The 19,814-nt window shown below is 41.0% G+C and overlaps 2 protein-coding genes across 6 annotated transcripts in view; one reads left to right on the top strand and one right to left on the bottom strand.

Annotated features, from left to right (window-relative positions):
• TMEM67 (transmembrane protein 67) overlaps positions 1-9,506 on the bottom strand; it is a 32,152-nt gene extending 22,646 nt beyond the window's left edge. The window contains exons 1-7 of one of the 2 annotated variants that reach the window (XM_057403013.1): positions 9,275-9,506; positions 7,990-8,078; positions 6,476-6,569; positions 4,982-5,081; positions 4,489-4,558; positions 4,319-4,393; positions 3,064-3,126 (exon numbers count right to left, since the gene is read on the bottom strand). In XM_057403013.1, the coding sequence (XP_057258996.1) occupies positions 3,064-3,126; positions 4,319-4,393; positions 4,489-4,558; positions 4,982-5,081; positions 6,476-6,569; positions 7,990-8,078; positions 9,275-9,464 (681 nt within the window). In that variant the 5' untranslated portion in view covers positions 9,465-9,506. Of the gene's footprint in view, positions 1-3,063; positions 3,127-4,318; positions 4,394-4,488; positions 4,559-4,981; positions 5,152-6,475; positions 6,570-7,989; positions 8,079-9,274 lie in introns of those variants that run through there. The other variant, XM_057403012.1, reaches the window with a different exon arrangement.
• A 1,755-nt stretch (positions 9,507-11,261) lies between these two features.
• Positions 11,262-17,473, top strand: RBM12B (RNA binding motif protein 12B). Of its 4 annotated transcripts, none has more exons than XM_057402998.1 (3): positions 11,262-11,387; positions 14,405-14,450; positions 15,170-17,473. In XM_057402998.1, the coding sequence occupies exon 3, from the start codon at positions 15,198-15,200 to the stop codon at positions 17,280-17,282; it is 2,085 nt and encodes a 694-aa protein (XP_057258981.1). In that variant the 5' UTR covers positions 11,262-11,387; positions 14,405-14,450; positions 15,170-15,197; the 3' UTR covers positions 17,283-17,473. The 4 variants fall into 4 exon arrangements, with proteins under 4 accessions (XP_057258981.1, XP_057258984.1, XP_057258983.1 ...); XM_057403000.1 differs by having other exon boundaries at positions 11,270-11,430; XM_057403001.1 differs by lacking the exon at positions 14,405-14,450 and having other exon boundaries at positions 11,265-11,387.
• Positions 17,474-19,814: the final 2,341 nt, after the last annotated feature.

Below are 19,814 nucleotides of genomic sequence, written 5' to 3'. Positions count from 1 at the left end.
TGATATTGGTACGAATTGGTCCTCTGGTTTGGCTGCAGTGATTATTACTGTGGTTTGAGTAGCGACTGTACTTGTTGCTGGGGGTGGTGTAGCTGCTGTGCTTGGAGCTGGGGTAACTGAGCTGTCTGTTGCAGTCAAAGTTTGAGCAGCTGCTGTACTTGCCGCTGGGGTAACTGCGCTGTTCATTGCAGCCAAATTTTGAGTAGCAACTGTACTTGTCACTGGGGGTGGTGAAGCTGCTGTGTCTGGAGCTGGAGTAGCTGCGCTGACTGTTGCTTTGCTCTCAGATCCACCGACATTCTTTTCCTTTTGAAGGTGCTGGATAGTGTTGAACAAGGCCCAGCACGTTGCCATGATTTGTCCATCTCTGGTATGGCCAGAATGACCACACACCTCATTTAAGTGTTTTACTAATTTGTCTGGATTTTGCAGTTGTTCGGTAGTGAAATTCCAAAGTACTGGAGGGGCCCACTGACCTAGATACTTGCCCATACTATCCCACACACCCTGCCACTCATGGCTGTCCAGCCTCAGGGAAAATCTCTTGGTCCTCCTACATCGTCATTGGACCCCAGACAAGACCCAAACCTGACTCTGCTTAACTCTTGAAATCAGTCGTGGGCAAAACACACTCTGTATGCGTGCTAGCATGGTGATTCCCATCACCATCAGCAAACAAGTCTCAACAGCATTAGAAGGCCATTCAAAAATTTCAAAACTCTCAAATGTAAATGGTCTGGGGGGAGGACTGGGAGCGTAAAAGGATGTCTCCTTCACAGGTTGAGCACCTGAGAAGGAGAAAAAAAATGTGTAATTGCTAAGCACTTCTATTATATACCTCCCAAAGTATAAAGGTGGTGACCACACTGGGAACATAAGCCAGATCAGCTTCATGATCAATGATTCTATTGTATTACAAGTCATTACCATAAAGTACAATGAGACAAAAACCTTAGCCCAAGCCCCACACTTGAAAAACACTAATACAGCAAATACCGGATGGAAGTTAAGATACGATATACTGAAACTGTGAGATCAAGAGGAACAACCTTGAGAGCCAATAAATCAGCATTGTGACAAGTGACTATTAATCTGGACAGATCTGTCATTATCTCAACCCTCGAGCCCCACGCTGGGCACCAAAAGAACTGTCGTGGTTTAAACCCTAGCCAGACAGCTTGTTCACTCACTCCCACTGAGCGGTGCTGGGCTGAGAGCAACCGAGCCCCCCCCCGGTGCTCTCCCCTTCCCCGCTCCCGGAGGAACGGGGAGGAGGATCGAAAGAGTGCAACTCCTACGTCCTACGGGTTGAGACAAGAACAGTCCAGCAACCAATGTACAACACAAATCACCACTGCTACCACCAATGACAACAATGATAAGAGAAAATAACAAGGGAAGAGAATACAATACCACCTGCCAAGAAACGAGTCCCACCCAGAAGCCCGTGTCCTTCTGGGTAACTCCCAGTTACCCCCCACCCCGGGCATGATGTGCTGCAGTATGGAATACCTCCTTGGCTAGCCTGGGTCAGGCGCCCCATCTCTGCTTCCTCACAGCTTCCCCTCTTCCCTAGCAGAGCATGAGCCTCACAAAGTCCTTGGTCAGGGTAAACATCACTTAGCATCGGTATCACCAGCACTGCTCCCAGGCTGGAAGTCAAAACACAGCACTGCACCAGCTACCACAAAGGAGAAACATGACTGCTACTGCTGAACGCAGGACAACTGGTTTGAGAGAACATAAAACATCAGCTACCCAGGTAGTGCTGTCCTACACCACCTTATGTCTCAGCAATATAAAAATCACTTACTTTTTACCCAAAATGGAGAGTGAATCTGTCCCCATCTCACTTGCACAAACACACATATACAAAGAATGCTGCCTACACAAACTGTTCTATGATAAAGTTTATCACTGCCTGATAAACTCTAGGCAGTTTATCAGACCATTGCTGGGGATGCCTGGCTGACTGCAGACTCTGCAACACAAATCACCTTTGAAGTAAGACTTCATCTGTCATTGATTTTAAGGCCCCACTCCTGGGAGTGGATTAGTAAGCAATGTACTGGTACTACTTTGAATAATATATATATGTAGGCACACATATAGCTAATTGCTCATAAGTGTATTCGCTGCTTTACTAACAATACTTTTGTGGTAACTTGTAATGTTGAAATATATGCTTGCTGCTACTACTGATTGCTGCTCCCATTCGAATACATAAATACCCTGCTTTATTAATTGTAAGTATTCTTACTTTACTACTAATAATTTGTAGTAATCTGTAATAATGAAATGTAGGAAATAAGGACTATGTCTGCTTGTGTACCATGGAATTCTGCAAATCCACTGTTGTGATCCTTATACACCTGTAGGACATGTAACCCTTTGAGTCATGATGTACTGGGAGGAAAGGTAAGGCCGGAGAAGTTAAAATCTGATTCTGAGGAGGGGAATACAGATGAAAAAATAAGCATGTGTGGTAACAGATCGCAAAAAGGAGGCAGAGTGAGGCATATCTTCTTCACAAGTGTGCATGAATCTGTTGCTGCAACCACTCTTCTAACCCCTGCTTACCACCACCCAGAGGAACATAACGATAAGAAACATTTGCATACAAAAAAGCAAAGAAAAGCTGGAAAGGATGGTTGTATGGTTACCCTTTTCCATCACAAACCAAAATAACTAATGGAAAGCCAAGAAAGAGGTAAAGACCAGCTGCCAATCAACAGTGAATATGTAAGAAGTTAATTTTCTGAGTGACCCCTTACTGGGTAGACCCAATGACAGCTCACATACCTACTGACTATTGCAGGATTTCTTCTTTAGCACCATTCACCTTATGAAGATTCCAACCCTGAAGACTTGCATTAACACTGACTAGCACTCAGTATTCATTCTAAACATTTTGTATATTTACTTCTTTCTCATCTACTGTCATCTCAAAATAAGAGTCTTTAAAAATAGGTAAGCTAAGTTCCAAAAATTAAAGTGTCATTCTTTTATACAGAGCATGACTTCTGTATAAAAAAGCAAACAGCAAACATTGACGAAACTCACCCAACAGGCAGAGGCTGAGGACTGCAGGTTTTCCAGAAACCATGCTGATGTCAGTGTTATACCCTGTAAATAAGGAATTGCTTCATTTTCTGTGTTCAGAACAATATATCCATAACATAACAGTCTGGAAAACTGTGCCAGCTAAAAGATACTACTTATTTTTTCAAAGAGCTTTCTATTGTTTGTAAATATCTCAATCAAATCAGCTCTGTTCAAAACACAGCCATAATGTAGTAACTTCTTTCACATCACTGAATCAGGCAAAATATATAGAAAAAGAGCAGAAATATTTAACATTTGAAGGAGGTTTCTTTACTACACAAGGGAAGTACCGACGGTTTCAAGGATAAGGTGTTGACTTGGTGGTAAATTTAACTCAGGGCCAAATTTGCCAAATTTATTATTTCACAGCCTGTTTTTTGTAACTACTCATATTTGAACAAAACATGGCTTTTGTACATACAGTGAGCAAATGAAAAGACATTTTTTCAATAAAACATTATTTAGAAGATGGCATTTTCAGAAAGCCAAACCAACATTTGCTATCAGGAAAGTGCAAGACTGCCTTTTGCTTTGTTTCAAGCACTAGTCTTTAACATTAATTCAGTTAAGAACAAACTACATTTATTAGCCACATAGCATTTCCTCAGTTCAGAACTACTTGGAAAACGGTCCTGTGAGAAGATCCGACAACTAATAGAAGTTCATTAGCTAAAACAAAGAAAACACCTTCATTCTTCTCAACAGAACATATTTCCACCCATTAGCCAATCCAAGGTGGTCAAAATTTCAAACACAATCGCAAACTGCATGTCTCCATTTTCTTCTATCAGCTCTATCTGTCTGAAAACTAAAAATGTCCTTTCAATTCCTGTATCTTCTTCCACATATTTTACATGAATACCCATTTTACATATTAAAAAAAAGGAGAAAGAAAAAAACCTCCTGTTTTTCTGATACAAGAGTGTGTTTTAAATACATATCATACAATGGATCATATGATACTGTTTTTTGATATTAAATTCATGTAAATTACTTCACCTTTTCAATTTTCCAGAGGGCATGAATTTTCTTAAACATATTTCATTAGAATAATACTTGCCTGGTCTACAAGTCTATACTCTATCCAGATGCAAGCTACCTTGAAATCACCGTGATCAGACAACAAATCACCACCTTCAAGAACTGAATGTAGAAGGCTTACTGAAAGAAAATAATGGGATAGCTTCAAAACGTTTAGAGTAAACACACTTACCAGCTGTGCAAAACGAACAGTTGCAACTGCCTTTGGGCGTAAGGTTTCACCAGCACTGAAACACAGCCCACCAGTCTAAAAAAAAAATGTAAAAAAATAACGGAAATCTAGATTCTTGTCAACATAACTTGTTTTTCTGAGCTTTACACAATAAGCATTCTTCCACTTACTAAAATGTTTGGGCTGCTGCAGTCACAAGACTTGTTTGCATTGATGAATGTTTGTTCACATCTTACACACCTATGGATCACAAACATGAAGCATGCACTTAAAATCTAGTTAAGTATGAGATTTACTACTTAGTGATAGCTGATTACATAGTATGCCTCAAAACACCGCGTCAGCATCTTCACTAGTTCAAACTGAAATCCAGAAGACATAACTGATTTATTTCTTCTGTCAGTGAAATAGAAATGAAATAATTAATTACCAAATAAGAATTCTCTTTCTGCTGTTTCAATCCAAATCTTTTTAGTCACACTAAAGCAAAACCAACTAACCAAACCGCTGGTCATCAGTGAACACAAAGGATACTGTTTGAGGCTTGAGGATTTCAAATTCACTGCTTTTAAACCTAACGATATAGGCTTTTCCTCAATAATACTCATTTAAAAAGAACAAAACTGCTCTAATGTATCATCACAAAAGGCAAAAGATACTCACCTATTTCCTGACGCATCTGAAGCAGAGAAGGATTGCTCACTTCCATTACAATGTAAGCACAATGCTTCATCAAGCAAAATGCCATCGATACTTCTTTCCACTAGGTGGAAAATAAACTCAACTGTGATAAAACTGCATGACACACAGTATGCCATAGACATTAGGAAAAGTTTGAAAACGTGTCTATGCAGATCTAAAATAAATGCAAAGAGCTTATTAAAAAAAAGAGCGCAAGTTGCAAATAACATCTACTATAAATGCACGTTCATGTATGCATAGGTGCATTGCTTATAGCTATGCATATCCAATTTAGTTTCAATGAGGAAAGCAGTATTTCATGTCCAGTTATGCTGTTCTTTTTTATTTATTCTGAACCAAATATCAAACCAAGGCTTCACTGCAAAGCTAAAACTCAAATGTCAAGTTTACAAATCACTGGGAAAAAAAAAAAAAATTTAATATTCATCAGAAATTATTCATGCAAATGTCACAAATTCAAAGTTTCAAAATGGGATCTTCCAGCAATTAAATCATTTGGCAAGAGATTTCCAGTCTAATTATTAAAAAAAAACTACCAAAAAACCCAACAAAACCACAAAATAATTACAATACGAATGTTCTTTCTGCATGTTAAATTACAGAATCAGCTCTCACTATTTTACCATAATGTCTTGAAAGCTTAAGGGAAATGACTGGTATTCACTCTTTTAATGATCTGGAAAACAGTGATTCTGCAGTACACTCTGTCAGAAATGTAACCAAAGTGGACATTAGTAATACTTATTCAAAAACTTACAGGCACACAGAAAGCCTTTTCCATACTGTGTCTTTGAAAATAAGGAAAACTAGACCTTCCAAGAGCTTATCTGCTTCACACCCTTGATGAAAATTATACTTTGCTGTTAGGTTTTTACTGTTCTAGATAAGCAAAAATTTAGTTAATGCAGACACTAAAGTTAATATTAAAATTAATTTTCTGTGTCTACTAAATTCACCTGCAACTATTAGGGATCATGAAGAAAGAGGCACAGACACAGGGAAGCAGATTGCAGGAAATCAGAAATACATGCCTGTATCTCAGGGAGGCATGAAATCCACTAATTATTGCACAATAGTTTGCTTGACTTGCTCTGGCTATTCTGTTCCACCTACTCATATAATTCCTGTACTGCAACGTACCTATGTATTAAATGCTTCAAAATATTTCAATGTTTTTTCTTAGTCTATATTGACATTGGTTTTATTCCAATTTTAATGCCTCCACCTAGTGCCAACAAGCTTAAAGGAAGTAATACATTAGTATTTATTTTTTGAATGTTTGCATAACAGTTTTTATTGCAATGAGCAATGGTACAGATTTATCTGCTGTCTTTCAGGAATGAGGTTTAAGATCAAAAGGAATGTTGAATCTTTACACTAGATATGTAAACATATGTTAAATTTCCTTTGAAATATCTAAAACAAGCACAAATATAACTTGCATATATTTCTTACCTAGTATTTCATTACGGGGGCATTTACATGTTCCTTCTGAAGTTAGACCTTTAGGGCAAGTAATACAATTCCAACCATCTTGAGTAACTCCAGTCTAAAATAAAATGTAAAACTATTATATTTTTCAAAAATACACACATCACCCAATACCTGTGAAGAACGGCTGGTCCAGCTGTTATTAACTAGAAAATGTGTTCAGATACAACAGCAGCAGTAATATTCACAAAGCTTTTAAAGAATAAAAAAGGCTGAACAACCTGGCAAAAGTCATTCCTATGCAGACATAGGCTAAAATAAAAAGTGTCAAGATTCTCTGAACCTATGAGCTAACACCCTCTAGTCAAGATAAGAGTTGATTAAAAGTAGAAGTTTTAAAAAGAAAGATACAGAGGTTCTACACTGGGAAAAAATGTCAATAAACATAACAATGTATAAATAGAGTATCTGCACATAAATATACAGAAGTAATGGAAATGGAGGGGTTTTAAGAGAAGCAGCTTATATAACTGCATGGAATTTTGCACGTACCCAAACATCCACACTTACTTTACACTATGAAGTAGCTGCACTACAGATTAAAACCAATGAGGAAAATGGAGATAACTGCTCATCTTCAGGTGACACTGATGTTATTCCCTTCTCCACGAATATAATTTTATCTTTGCAAATGGCTTCCCATAGGATCAAAGATAAATGCCACCATTACATGGAAGAAACAGCAGAATGATCAAAAAGCCAATGTATTTTGTCAATGTCTTTGTCTAACATAGCAGGAATATGGAAAGAAGAGAGAAATTAACTTCCATTACACACTAAACACCTAACTTACACAACTAAGATGGTCTCTTTCAGATTTCTTCTATAGTTACTGGAGAGAAAGAAGTTACCAGGAAGGCTTTCACCTTGAAAAGTTGTTTATTGCTGGAGAAAAAATATTTATTTACTATAGTGGAAAAAGCCGGTTAAGCCTGGTGCCACTGTCTCAATGCTGTGAATATAATCGAAAATTACAGTCTGATTTGCCAAGAAAAGTAGAAAGAACTGTCCAAACTACAAAGATAGAAGTAATGAAAGTAACATAATAGTAGCAGCTCATTTTGAAGTAAAAAGATAAAGTATCGGGGTCTATAAGTATTATGATAATAGGATTTATGAAAATAATCAAGTAAGATGCCTAGGAGCTGAAAAGCATCTTTGGCTTTCTATAAAACAGTGTTCCCTGGATAAGAATAACATAACATGAAGCAGAAAAGCAGTGGAGGTAAATTAAACATTTAAAATACTCTTACCTTGCCTGTGGGGGCCAAATTTATATGAAAAAAGTGCATTACAATAGCAATAAACACTTCTAAAGAAGAAAAAAAAACTACCTAAAAGCATGGTCTTTAAAACTCCCAAGCAAAGACTAATGTGTAAAGTAATTTTAAATCATAAAAATAACTTGCAGTCAGGAGGAAATTTAAAATTATAAAAGCATTATCATTATGGCAAAGTACTAAAAGTTTAACACTTACCATATTTTCTGGGCATTTTTCACAAACAACAGAGGACCCCCCATTACTAGAAACCATCCTGTATCCTGGCTGACATACACATGAACTACCTGAAAAAAAATCCGACAAACAAACACATTTTTAATCTATATAAAACTTTTTTTTTTGTTTTTCCAGAGAATACTAAGAACAACTGCTATTGTGCTCAAGAGATCAATACAAATTATCAGATGGATGAATAAAACACGTGAGATGTGAATGAAAATCATCTTGCTTTAAGAAAAATGTTCATGTTACAGTGTGTACAGAGATGTTTTAGGAGAACAATATTAGGTTGACTTGTAAACCAGGGTGGAACAGAGCTTGTTTTTTTGTGGGTTTTTAAAAACTAAATTTTATCAGTTGCTCTAATAGGAGATATAACCTGCCCCCCTAAATCCTGCCACACTGTCAAACCATCCTCTCTAGTTAGAGTCAAGTCTAAAAGGGATTTCTGGATCTTGACACTCACATTATCAGCAGGTCTGAAAACTATTACAGTGCATTTTTTTCTGCAAAGGTTTACTCTTCTAAAGCGCCACAATGGTGGTGCACGAGGTGACCAGCTTTTACACCGCAGCGGTTAACAGCCATCCAGAGCAGCGCATGACTGACATACCAGTTCTGAAGAGAGGTGCTGTTGGCTCTTTGCCTCAAATTTGTTTCTGTACACATAATACTGAACTTCCAGTTCTTCCGGGCTGTGTATTTATAAAAGACAGACACTAGCATACCATTTTCTCTCTTACAGAAAGTGAACTATCACTTGTACTTTTCATTTACTACTGTCAAGGTGTGTTGCATAATGCTCTAAACATGGGACTTGGATTAGTATGTGCAAAGCCTGAAAATCTTAGACACTTAACATCTCAGACATTCAAGCTTTGTCAAGGAGTTTAAAGTCATGGAAGCTCCCTATGGAATTTTGCTCATAAAAATGTGAATACCTATAACTGTACAAATGCCTGAGGAACGAGACATTATTAAAAATACGTTTCTCTGGGACGTATCTCTATAAAAAGACAGACGCTTCTCTGGGACCTCTCTCGGACACAGGAACCAAAGTTGTGGTGCGGCCACTTATGTCTTGGCGGGCTCCTGGCCCTTTCGCTGCGTTTTCAGCGTTGCCCCGAGGACGGCTGTTTTACCGCTAAACCCCGAGCCCCGATTCGGCACCTCCCGCTGCCGGAGGGTGGATTTCGGCGCAGGGCCCCGCGCAGCCCCCGGGCCCGAGCAGCCCGGCCTCCCCCCGTCCCGGGTGGCTCACCTCCGGCGCTCGGTCGCTGGTGGGCTCCGCAGGGAGCGCAGGCCAGGCGGGAGATGTCGAAGTAGCGGTCGCCGCCGCAGTCCGCGGGTCGCTGCAGCGGGAGGGAGAAGCCGCGGACGGGCGGCAACGCGGCCGACACGGCCAGGAGCAGCGCGGCGGTGGCGGCGGCCCAGCGCCACGGCGTCGCCATAGCTACCACAGCGCGCCTCGGCCGGCCGCCGATAGTACGACGGGCGGCGGGGGAAGGCGACGCGGCCGGGAGGGGCGGAGGGTGGGCGGGACGAGGAGGGCACAGGCTCCGCGGAGGAGTTCGAGTGTTGGTTAGAGACACTCCAGCAGCTCAGAGCAAGGAAGCGTGGGGCAGAGGAGCGTGTCTGACTGGTGGAGGTGGACGAGATCGGAGGAAAGAAGTCAGGGGAAGACCAGAGGTCTGGTTTGTGCTTTCTGGTGCCTCATCTCTAAACCTGTTAGATGGTGCTCCATACAAACGTAACGTGTGCGTGTTATTTTCCCCTGCCGAGAGGAAACTGGTAACAGGGCAAACACACAGAATACCTTGAAGAACGGGTGCGCAGCGTAAGTTATTCCGTTGCCTTTCTTACCTGCCAAGATGCTCCTGTTCACATTCCCTCAAGTATTACCAAAACCTTGCAGAGCACTTAACATCCTGGGTTTTAATTAATCCCTTACAGCCACTTTCCTCTGTGTGAACCGCCTATTACGATTTTCTCTACTAGCATTGCTTGGAAGCCGCTATGCATCATGTCAAATGTGTTATTCCTCATGGGATTTCTTTTGCGGGGTTCAATGAGTTTTTAAAGGCTGAGTTACTAGGTGAATTTGTTACCGCAAAAGACCGTCTAAGAAACTCTTAAGACTTAATCTAGAGTTTTACAAAGCAGGCATTCTTTATTGCAGCGCTGGGCGCACATGAGAATCATTTTGCAAAGGTGAACGCACCTGGAATCTACAAGCAGCATCCAACAAACTTATGCGTATTTACAACCTTTACGGGAAATGTATTACATTGGATTTAGTGGAACTAACTGTAATATTTGCATTTTAATTACACATGCACTTTTCTTGCCAAGCGGTGGTCTCAGTGGGTCTCTGATGGCCTTAGATAGTCTTGCCCTGATTGAGCTCTGTGCTTGCCCATGTGAAGACTCTTGTGAATTACTTCACGATTGTGTCTGTGTTTTAGGGTAGTTCTGATTTGCTCCTCATCTTGAGGAACCGGCCCATCTGCCTTGGTCATTCCTTTCTTATCTTCACAAGCTACCCTTGTTTTATACATACTCCCAAGGCTACCCTGGCTCATCTTGCTGCTAACAAAGCGGTCCAGTTTACAAATTAACACCTTGCTCTCAACACAGCAGTCCCAATTTAAAAATTTAGCCTTTTAGCTTACAAACCTATCATACAGACTTGTGTATCTGAAATGGAGCAGACAAGTACAGTATAAACACACAAATACAGGGAAAATACCTAAAAGGGAGAGGCAGGTGGGGTAAGCGCCAAGATAAAATAACTACCTCCGCTGCAGTTGTGCAACCAAAGTAATTTCCCTTCTCTGAACATGGCCTTACACCATTGGTCCTCCTTCACTAATGGAAAAGAGAAGCCAAGGACACCTCTTCACACACCAAAACGGCGGTGATGGAAGGGATGCCATCCCCTAGATAAACCCCTGTTTCAGACGATCGCTGTGGAACCCACCTCTGAGCGCTCATGCCCACAACCTACACGGCACCAACCCCACCAGCACGCCATAAGGGCGCACACGTGTATTAAAATGCCGCGGGCGCTCGGCTGCGCATGCGTAGAGGCAGAAGCGAGAGTCACGAGGTATCTGTTTTGCGCACCGCCTCCCAGCGGCGGTTGGTAGTCTTGCGTGCTCGGAGCATGCGCGCTTAGGGTTGCGCGAGGGTACGGAAGCGCTAGTGCGGGTCCAACCGTAAGGGGAGGGGGCGGGCCCGGGCCCGGCGCAGGCGCGGGTCAGCCTCGTCTCAGAGTGCTGTGGGGGGCGGCGGAGGACGCCATCTTGGTGGTGCTGTGCCGGGGACTGCGGGCCGCGGGGCTCGGCGCAGAGCCTGTCCTGGTGGCGTGTCCGGTGGGTGGATGGCGTGAGGGAGAGCGCCCGGTTTCCTGGGACGGTGCGTGTAACCAGGGGCGTGGGGGTCGCGCCCTGAGCCTATTCTGAGCAGCGTAACCCTCGTGGAACCGCTGCGCTATCGTTCCCGGGGCCTCTTCATGTCGCCTGGCTGCCCACCACCTTTCCTTCCGTAAGCCCTGTCCCGGGACCGAGGCGAGGCCGAGCTTCTCCGCGGGGTCGGACCACAGGTGGCTGCTGGCGGGCCAGGGCACGCGTGGCGGCCTGCCCCCCACCCTTTTCCCCTCACTGCCTGTTACCCATTCGCCACCCGCGGCCCTGGGCTTCGACCACCTCGGCCCTTCTGGGCTTGTGCGACGCCGCCTGTGGCTGGAGCGGTGTAGGGGCCACTGCGGGCGTCTCGCTGGATTTCTCTAGCTCGCAGCGCTCGGAGCGGGCCCTGCTCACGCCGGCCGTGTAGTGGGCCCTGAGGCGGAGGTCACACGCATCTTCCTTCAGCGATGTGAAAACTCGGTAGCAGCAGCTCACTTCGACTATTAAGGCTTATTTGAAGAGGTTTAAGATAATAATTCGTTCTCTGATCCCCCGGTTATATTGGTTCAGCTGTACGGTTGGGGTAATTCTGTGAGTGTTGTAGTTTGCATATTGACTGCATGCAGGCTGTGTAATCTCAACGTCACGGTAAAAACACTAGTCTAGTGCAGGCTTAGTTTCCTACAGTGATTTACAAGCTGCAGTTTTTTTCTAGTGAAGTTTTATTTTGAATTTGCTGAGGATGTAGAGGTATAGGCATAGTTCTGTTTTCTAGTTAATTCGGTTAAAATACAAGATTTCTTAATGTGCACACTTCTGTGCTTTTAAATTGGTGGCATGAAGTTGTCAATTACTTATAATTTAAATTCCTGGTCTTTGAGGCCCTTGCAGAGTTCATGAATTGGGCTTAGTTTTGTGTGGCACTTTCAACCCAAAAGTTACTCTTATTTAATTTTTTAAATTCACTTTAAATTCTTGGATGGTTTGTCTGTACCTTCTACCAATGCTTGATCGTTAGTATACAGTCAGAAAAAGCTTCTTATTTGAACTGGCATTTCTCTTTGTGGACTTCTTAAATATTGCATCGTGATCTGGAATCGCTGTGTCTAGTTTTCACTACTGAAGGTTGTATGTTTCATCCTTGGCACGTCGTGGAGAACTTGCTGTTTATCATGGAAGAAATACTGAGATCCGTTCCGAATGCTGCTTAAAAATTGGGATAAGTATGCAGAGTGATGAAATTCAGAAATACTACAGATTAAATACATCATGAAGTAGCAGGGCAGCGGATTTGATTTTTCAAGACACGAAGGTCCTGTAAGAAAATTCGGCCCCTGAATTCTCCTTGCTTTCTGGCATTGTCGTCACATCTGTTGAGAAGATAACATTATAACATGTACTGGGTCTGGCTGGGATGGAGTTAACGGTCTTCATAGTGGCCCATATGGTTCTGTGGTTTGGATTTGTGTCTAAGTGTTGGCCACACATCGTTGCTTTTGCTATAGCTGAACAGTGCATCCACAGTGTGAAGGCTTGCTTTTTTCCCTACTCTGCCACCGTGGCAAGTATGCTGGGAGGGGACACAGCCAGGACAGCTGACCCAAACTGACCACAGGGATATTCTGTACCATGTAATATGCTCAGTAACAAAAACTGAGGTAGAGGAAGAAGGTTTTTGTTTGATCATTTTGCGTTTTTCTGTGGGAGACTTTTATTGACTTCCAAGGTGCTTGTTATTTGAGGCAGGGTGAACCTCACTCAGCCTGTGAAGAGGTGAAGAGTGATTTCCTTTGCTTTATTTTTAATCATCTTCACTGAATATAAAGTGTCTTCATCTGGACCCACAAGTTTTCTTGACTTTGTTCTTCTGTTTTCTTCCCCATCCCACTGGTGGGGATAAGGAGCGAACAGTTGGCTGTGTGGGTGCTCGGTTGTTGGCTGGGGTCAACCCGCCACAGAAATAGAACAGATGATCTTCAGTGAAGTTACTAAGTGGGCAGGTTTTTTTTTCAGTTTGTTGTGCTTACAAAGTGCTGATGTAGAAGTGATGTAGAATTCATTAGTTACTGAAGTTGGGATTTGCTCTTGTTTTGCTAAACACATAGATGGAGTGATAGTTACTGTTATCAGTAGATCGGGATCTGGTGCTTTACATTTGTTATTGAGCAGGGAGTTTGTACACTGGATAGTGACAAACAGTTGTTAGAGTATTGGAATCTTGGTGTTTCGGTGTTGTTTGTTTTTTTTTTTAAAGGGATGTAATCATTTGGCACAGAAGCTTGTGTTTGAGAGTGCGGAGCTATGTGTTGTGTGGTGTTAGATAATGGTGAAAATCAGGATAGGTTTAAGTTGGTGTTATCAAACTGATTCTTGTTCTTATGTTTGAAAGGCAGTAAACATATAGAGAAAATACTGAAATTTGCTTTGCAGTCGAAGTGCTCCCTGAAGTTTCTTCATGTTGGATATTTTTTTTTTTTTTTTTTCATTTGATTGTCTCTGCTGTGTCCTTTAAGTGCAGTGCTGGGCTGGTGAGTAGCATACTCTTGTGAACTTTGAAAGCGGGCGGATTTCAGAAGAATGGACACTTCCTGTAACCTTGAGGTGGACTTCACACATTTTTCAAGGACCGGAAAGAACTGAATTGAGAGTTTTTCCCTCAATATACTGTCAGTCTGTTTCATTTCAACAATTCAGTGTGCACAGTGATGACCAAGTAATCTCATCGTGCTCTCACCATTTCCAGAAGTCAACTAAAGTTGTGATTTATTTTTTTTTTTTTTGCTTCTAAACTGGAAACGCAAAGATGCAGTGCGTAGCATCTTGGGACATGGAAGAAGTTCTTCGTAGTATCCCAGATTGTGGGTTCATTACATGCTTGGCTTTAATATTAGCCATTGTTAAGGATGAGCTGCAGCAGTGTAGCACAGTATATGAAGCAAAGTACAGATATCAGCCATTAATTATGTTTCATTTTCTTTCCACAGTTAAGTTGATTTTACAGAATTTATCAGGTCTTCAAAGCAGAAACAGGTAAGCTGCCAAAAGCTTAACACTTCTCACTGAGTATTGTGACAAGATCGTACTCAGCCTTTTTTTCTTGCACTTGTGGCTGGGAGCTAGGATATGCTCTCCTGAGTACATGTGGCTGCTGCAGTTAATACTCTGACTACCTGAAAAAGGCAACATTTTTGAATGCAGAGAAAACATACGTTATTGATCAGAATTGATCACTGGGTAGAACAATTTGTCGAAGCAGTAAAGTCATCACTGTTGGTGAATTACTTCATTTTCCAGTGATACAGTTACTCTTTTTCTTTCTCCTTTTATCATCTAGTATTTTCTGTGTTACGATCACAAGCATCCTGTTTAAAAATAAACAGGTTTTTTTTTGTTCCTTAGGACTGGGCAGAGATTTCTAGCATACAGTAACTATGCCAGGAAAGACTTCAGGTGTTCTGTAGGTATCTTGGACGGTGAGGAGTGACTTAGGTGGATTTTGTTGCCCCTAGGATAGGGAATATTGATAGAGTTGTGCACATGTGCTGGTGGAGCAGCTAATTGTTCTGACTAATGAACTTTCAGTGAATCTTGTTTTAATCTTGGTTTTGTGACCTTGTGGGTTTTTTGATACCTTCTCTCTCGATTGAGACAAGGACATTCATTAAAAAGGCTCTAGCTTCTTAAGTGTTAAGATACTGTAATAGCTGAGTACTAAAGACGTGCTATCATGTGTACCTTTTTGTCTGCAGGTGATTTTTGCTGTGGGTTGAGCTCAGCATGGCTGTAGTCATCCGTTTACAGGGGCTTCCTATTGTTGCGGGTCCTGCAGATATTCGTCGTTTCTTCTTGGGATTGAATATTCCTGATGGAGGTGTGCATATTATTGGAGGAGAGATTGGGGAGGCTTTTATTATATTTGCAACAGATGAAGATGCACGGCGTGCCATGAGCTGTTCAGGAGGGTTTATCAAGGACTCGCGCATAGAGCTGTTTCTCAGCAGCAAGGCAGAGATGCAGAATACCATAGAAATGAGCCGGAAACGATTTGACCGTGGGGGACGAGAAAATATGGCTGGCTCTAGAAGAACAGGTACTAACGGTTCTGGTGCTGGTGTTGGAGACATGCCACATTTAGTCACGCCTTTTCCCAAAGGAATGAATAAACCTGGCTATGGTCCCCCAAATCATCCGGAGGCTGGTTTCCATGCCAATGGTGCAAGGCATGGTAATATAGGTATGCCTAAATCAAACTATCAGTCAAGAAAGGCATGTCATCCATTTAACCCAGATGATCTTTACTTATTTCTACGTGGTATACCCTACTCTGCAACAGAAGATGAAGTACGTGCTTTCCTTTCTGGGCTACATGTGGACGGAGTGATTATGATAAAGCATCGCAATGGTTTAAACAATGGCGATTGCTTGGTGAGATTCGCTACGCCAGGTGATGCCTTAGAAGGACTTAAACGTCACAGACAGTACATGGGTCAGAGGTTCATAGAAATTAGCCCATCTACAGAGGAACGGTGGATTGAATATGGTGGGAGGGTGGATATGCCAGATGAAATCGATGACTTTTTCTGTGAAGACCATTCTCCAAGAAGTTCAGGCTACATGCATTCAAGGAAGCATTCTCATTCACGATCACCAAGGAGACAAAGAACACGTTCCCGTTCATCTCCCAACCAGGAATATTACATACACTTAAGAAATCTATCTACTAATGTGGAGAAAAGAGATTTGAGAGATTTTTTTCCTGACCTGGATATATGCAGCCAACAGATCAAGCTTCTAACAGATAAGCATCAGAGAAGGACTAGGGATGCCTTTGTGATGTTAAGGAGTGAGAGAGATTATCAGGCTGCTTTGGAATGTCACAGAAGGGTTCTTCTCAATCGTCCTGTTTACATTTTTCCAATTTCAAGAAAGTCAATGTTGAAAATAATTGACTCTTGTGAGAGGAAAAGATCACAGGACAGAGATCATCTTGGACAGGCCATACCAGAAAAAAGTTACCGGGAAGGTCATTCCGGCCCTAAGACATGTATTTATGTAAGGAATTTTCCATTTGATGTGTCAAAAATTGAAGTACAAAAGTTCTTTGAGAGATTTGATATTGATGAAGATGATATTTACTTGCTCTATGATGACAAAGGAGTTGGGCTGGGAGAAGCATTAGTGAAGTTTAAATCTGAAGAACAAGCCATGAAAGCAGAAAACTTAAATCGTCGGAGATTCTTGGGAACAGAGGTATTAATAAGACTTATATCTGAAGACCAGATGCAGAAGTTTGGTGTAAGTGTACCGTTGTCTGCACCAAATGAAATGCAGGGTAATTCGCGTCCGTATGACAGAGGTCCAGTTGGCTCACCGTCTGGGCCACCACAAGGGCCACCTATGCATTCATTTGGTCCCCCTGGAAACTTCAGGCATCCTTCTGAATTTAGGCATCCCCCTGAGGACTTCATGTGCCCTCCTAAGGATTTTAGAGGTCCGCCACCCCTCATGGATTTTGGTGGTGACAGTGAACCTTTTGGCAGAATGGAGTTTGGGAATAATAAAATGGGAGGTTTTCCCGAAGGAAGATTTATGCCAGATCCAAATTTTAGTGGTGGTTCTGAGCATGTTGTTCCTATTCGGTTGAAAAATTTACCTTTTAAAGCTACTCCTAATGAGATTCTGGATTTTTTCTATGGCTACAGAGTGATCCCGGAATCAGTTTCTGTACAGTACAATGAACAAGGATTACCTTCGGGTGATGCCATTGTTGCTATGACAAATTATGAGGAAGCTATGGCTGCTATTAATGAACTGAATGATAGGCCGATTGGTCAACGGAAAGTTAAGTTGAGCTTGCTGTAAAGCAGGAAAAGATTCTCTAGAGTAAGACTTTCTAGATTTGACAGTATTGACAGTTATTTTAACTTTTTTTTTTTAATTACCGGAAGATGCAGAAAATGGTTTCTATGAATGGTTGTAAATATCTAGTTCAGTTGTTCAGCTCTTGGTTGAAATATTTGTATGGTAAGATACGAGAAATGTATTGTGCCTACTTGTAGCAGAGAGCCCGGAAATTCATGAGGACATTGAATGTCTTACACCAAGGTATAAAGGCATGGAGTTGTAATGTTTTGGGTTTTTTTTGTTTTTATTATTTTTCTGTTTGTTTTTTTTTTCCCCAGTTTGCTTTAATTCCATGTCCCATTACATTGCATCAAATAAAAATGTAAGTGCTGGTTCATTGATCAATCAACAGTTCAAACAACTCCAGTGCTACCTGCATTAGTAACTAACACGTCTTACTGAGGTTAGCTTTATGGAATTAAAAAAAATACTTCTTTTTTATTTCTTTTTTTTTGGTATAAACTGGTGAGGTTTTGTTCGGTTTCATGTGTTTGCAGGCATTCCTGTTAAAAAAAGACAAAAGAGCTTCCTGTTCACATTAGCTGGCTTTGCAACTTTTTTTTTAATAAAACCAGAAATTGCCATTAAATGTGTGTCTTATATTTAAAAGTTGTGTAGGTAATGATCTTAACTATTATGCTCATTACACGTGAGCCTTGGTGAGAATGATGCTGGCTCTCTCATCTGGAAAGAGTGAACTCTTACAGTTTGTCAACACACCGCTGAACAGGTAGTTTGATAACAAAACCTGTAGTAATCAGTTGGATAGGCTTTCTTGTCCTCTTCACTCACTGTAGTTCCTTGAGGCAGAAAATTAATTTTGGAATTGGATCAAGAATTCTGACTTCAGTGGTGTCTGTTTTATCTCCACGTGTTCATAATATTAACTTGCTGATGATTTCTAGATGCATTCCAGGTCAATCTCTTACTAGTTTTAACTAACATCTCTCACTGGCAACCCTGCTGACAGCCAACTACCTTATTTTCTTACATAAGAAAACAAATACTTACTTATGTCAACACTTAGAATGCTCCTACTACTTTGGTACCAGCATATTTAAATTTTAGGAAGAAATAAAAGCCTGTGTGAGGAGAAACTGCATCTTCAAAATTCAAGTTTAGTAGGAAACTGGTTGTGTGGATAAGGACTTAGTTGACAACCATATAAGATAGTACTTGAAAAGTACTAAAGAATTTTAGGAAGTTTTAGTCCCCTCTTAAAGTAAAACAACGAAGTTGCAACTTGGTGATGAAAAGTTGTTTTAACCTTTGCTCAGGCAATACTGAAACAATTTGTAGAGTGGTTGAGGTTGGGACCTGGACCTGGAGATCCCATGTCCAACACCTTTCTCAAAGCAGTGTCAACTAGAACAGGTTATTCATGGCCTTGTCAGTCGGATTTTTATTAGCTTTTAAGGATAGAGACTGGGCTGCCTGTTCCAGTAACTATCAATCAGTAACTGATCACCTTAATTACTTTATGTAAAATCATCATTATTACTAAGTTTCTATATAAACTACTTGAAGTAGAAGTAAATAAAATCAAGAAAAAGCATTTTGAATGAGAATGATAATGCGAGGTCTGTATATCTCTATCTCTGAGCAAAGAAACTTAAATGTGGCCAAATTTTAAAATTCTGAACATCTGCATACCTTTTGTTGCTGTCTGGTAGGAATTAGCTTCAGAAGCTTACTGTTCTGAATTCTCCTCTGAATTTAAATGGATTAAAACAAACCCCAGCAAACTGGTGCTTTTATTTCATAGCAGCTATAAAAGAGATCAAGGAGCCAGAAGACATTGCAGGAATATAAAGGTATTTCATGAGAATACTCAAAAACCTTGTCTGAGCTAAGCATGCTGTTGAAAACTTCATCTTGGTTATCTTTGTAGGCTAACATAATCTTCACTACTAATTCTTGCCTATTATCAGCCATGTTGTAAATGTGAATGAAACTAATTTTTGCAGTGAATCAGTGTTAGATGATTTGTTGGTTTTCAAAGTTCTAGCTACTGAAGAGCAGATTTCAAGCACTGAAAGTAATAAGGTAAACTTTTTCTGTGCTTCTAGAGTTGTACACAACTGTAGAAGGATTTAGATACTGGAAAGATACAGGAGTTCAGTGGGATTTTTCCCAGCTAAGTGCGAGATACTATTTTAGAAAAAGCGTTATCTATCCTCAAAAAAGAGTAATTGCTGATAAGATGCCATTAGTCTGGGCGATGTAAACTTCTACCCTTAGTGAATACATAGTCATAAAGCTTATAATGGCAGAGATTACAATGAAGGTATTTTAAAATGATTTTTTTCCCCTATAGATTATTTGCCTTTAATTTAAAGCCAGATGAGGCCAAAGAAGTAGTTTTTTTTTAAAAAAGTCTCTAAGACAAAAAGCTGTGGTGCAAAGTATGCACTGATGGTCTAAAGCATAGAGAAATGGGGAAGGGATGCCTGCACATCAGCTAAATAATGAATAGTACAGTTGTTGCTC

Source organism: Pezoporus wallicus, unplaced genomic scaffold (assembly GCF_028554395.1).
Source record: "Pezoporus wallicus isolate ANWC-B61680 ecotype Strahan unplaced genomic scaffold, APGP_CSIRO_Pwel_v1 contig_2456, whole genome shotgun sequence".
Lineage (NCBI taxonomy): Eukaryota > Metazoa > Chordata > Aves > Psittaciformes > Psittacidae > Pezoporus > Pezoporus wallicus.
Note: the sequence above shows the minus strand (reverse complement) of the source record. Positions and strands in the feature narration are given on the sequence as shown.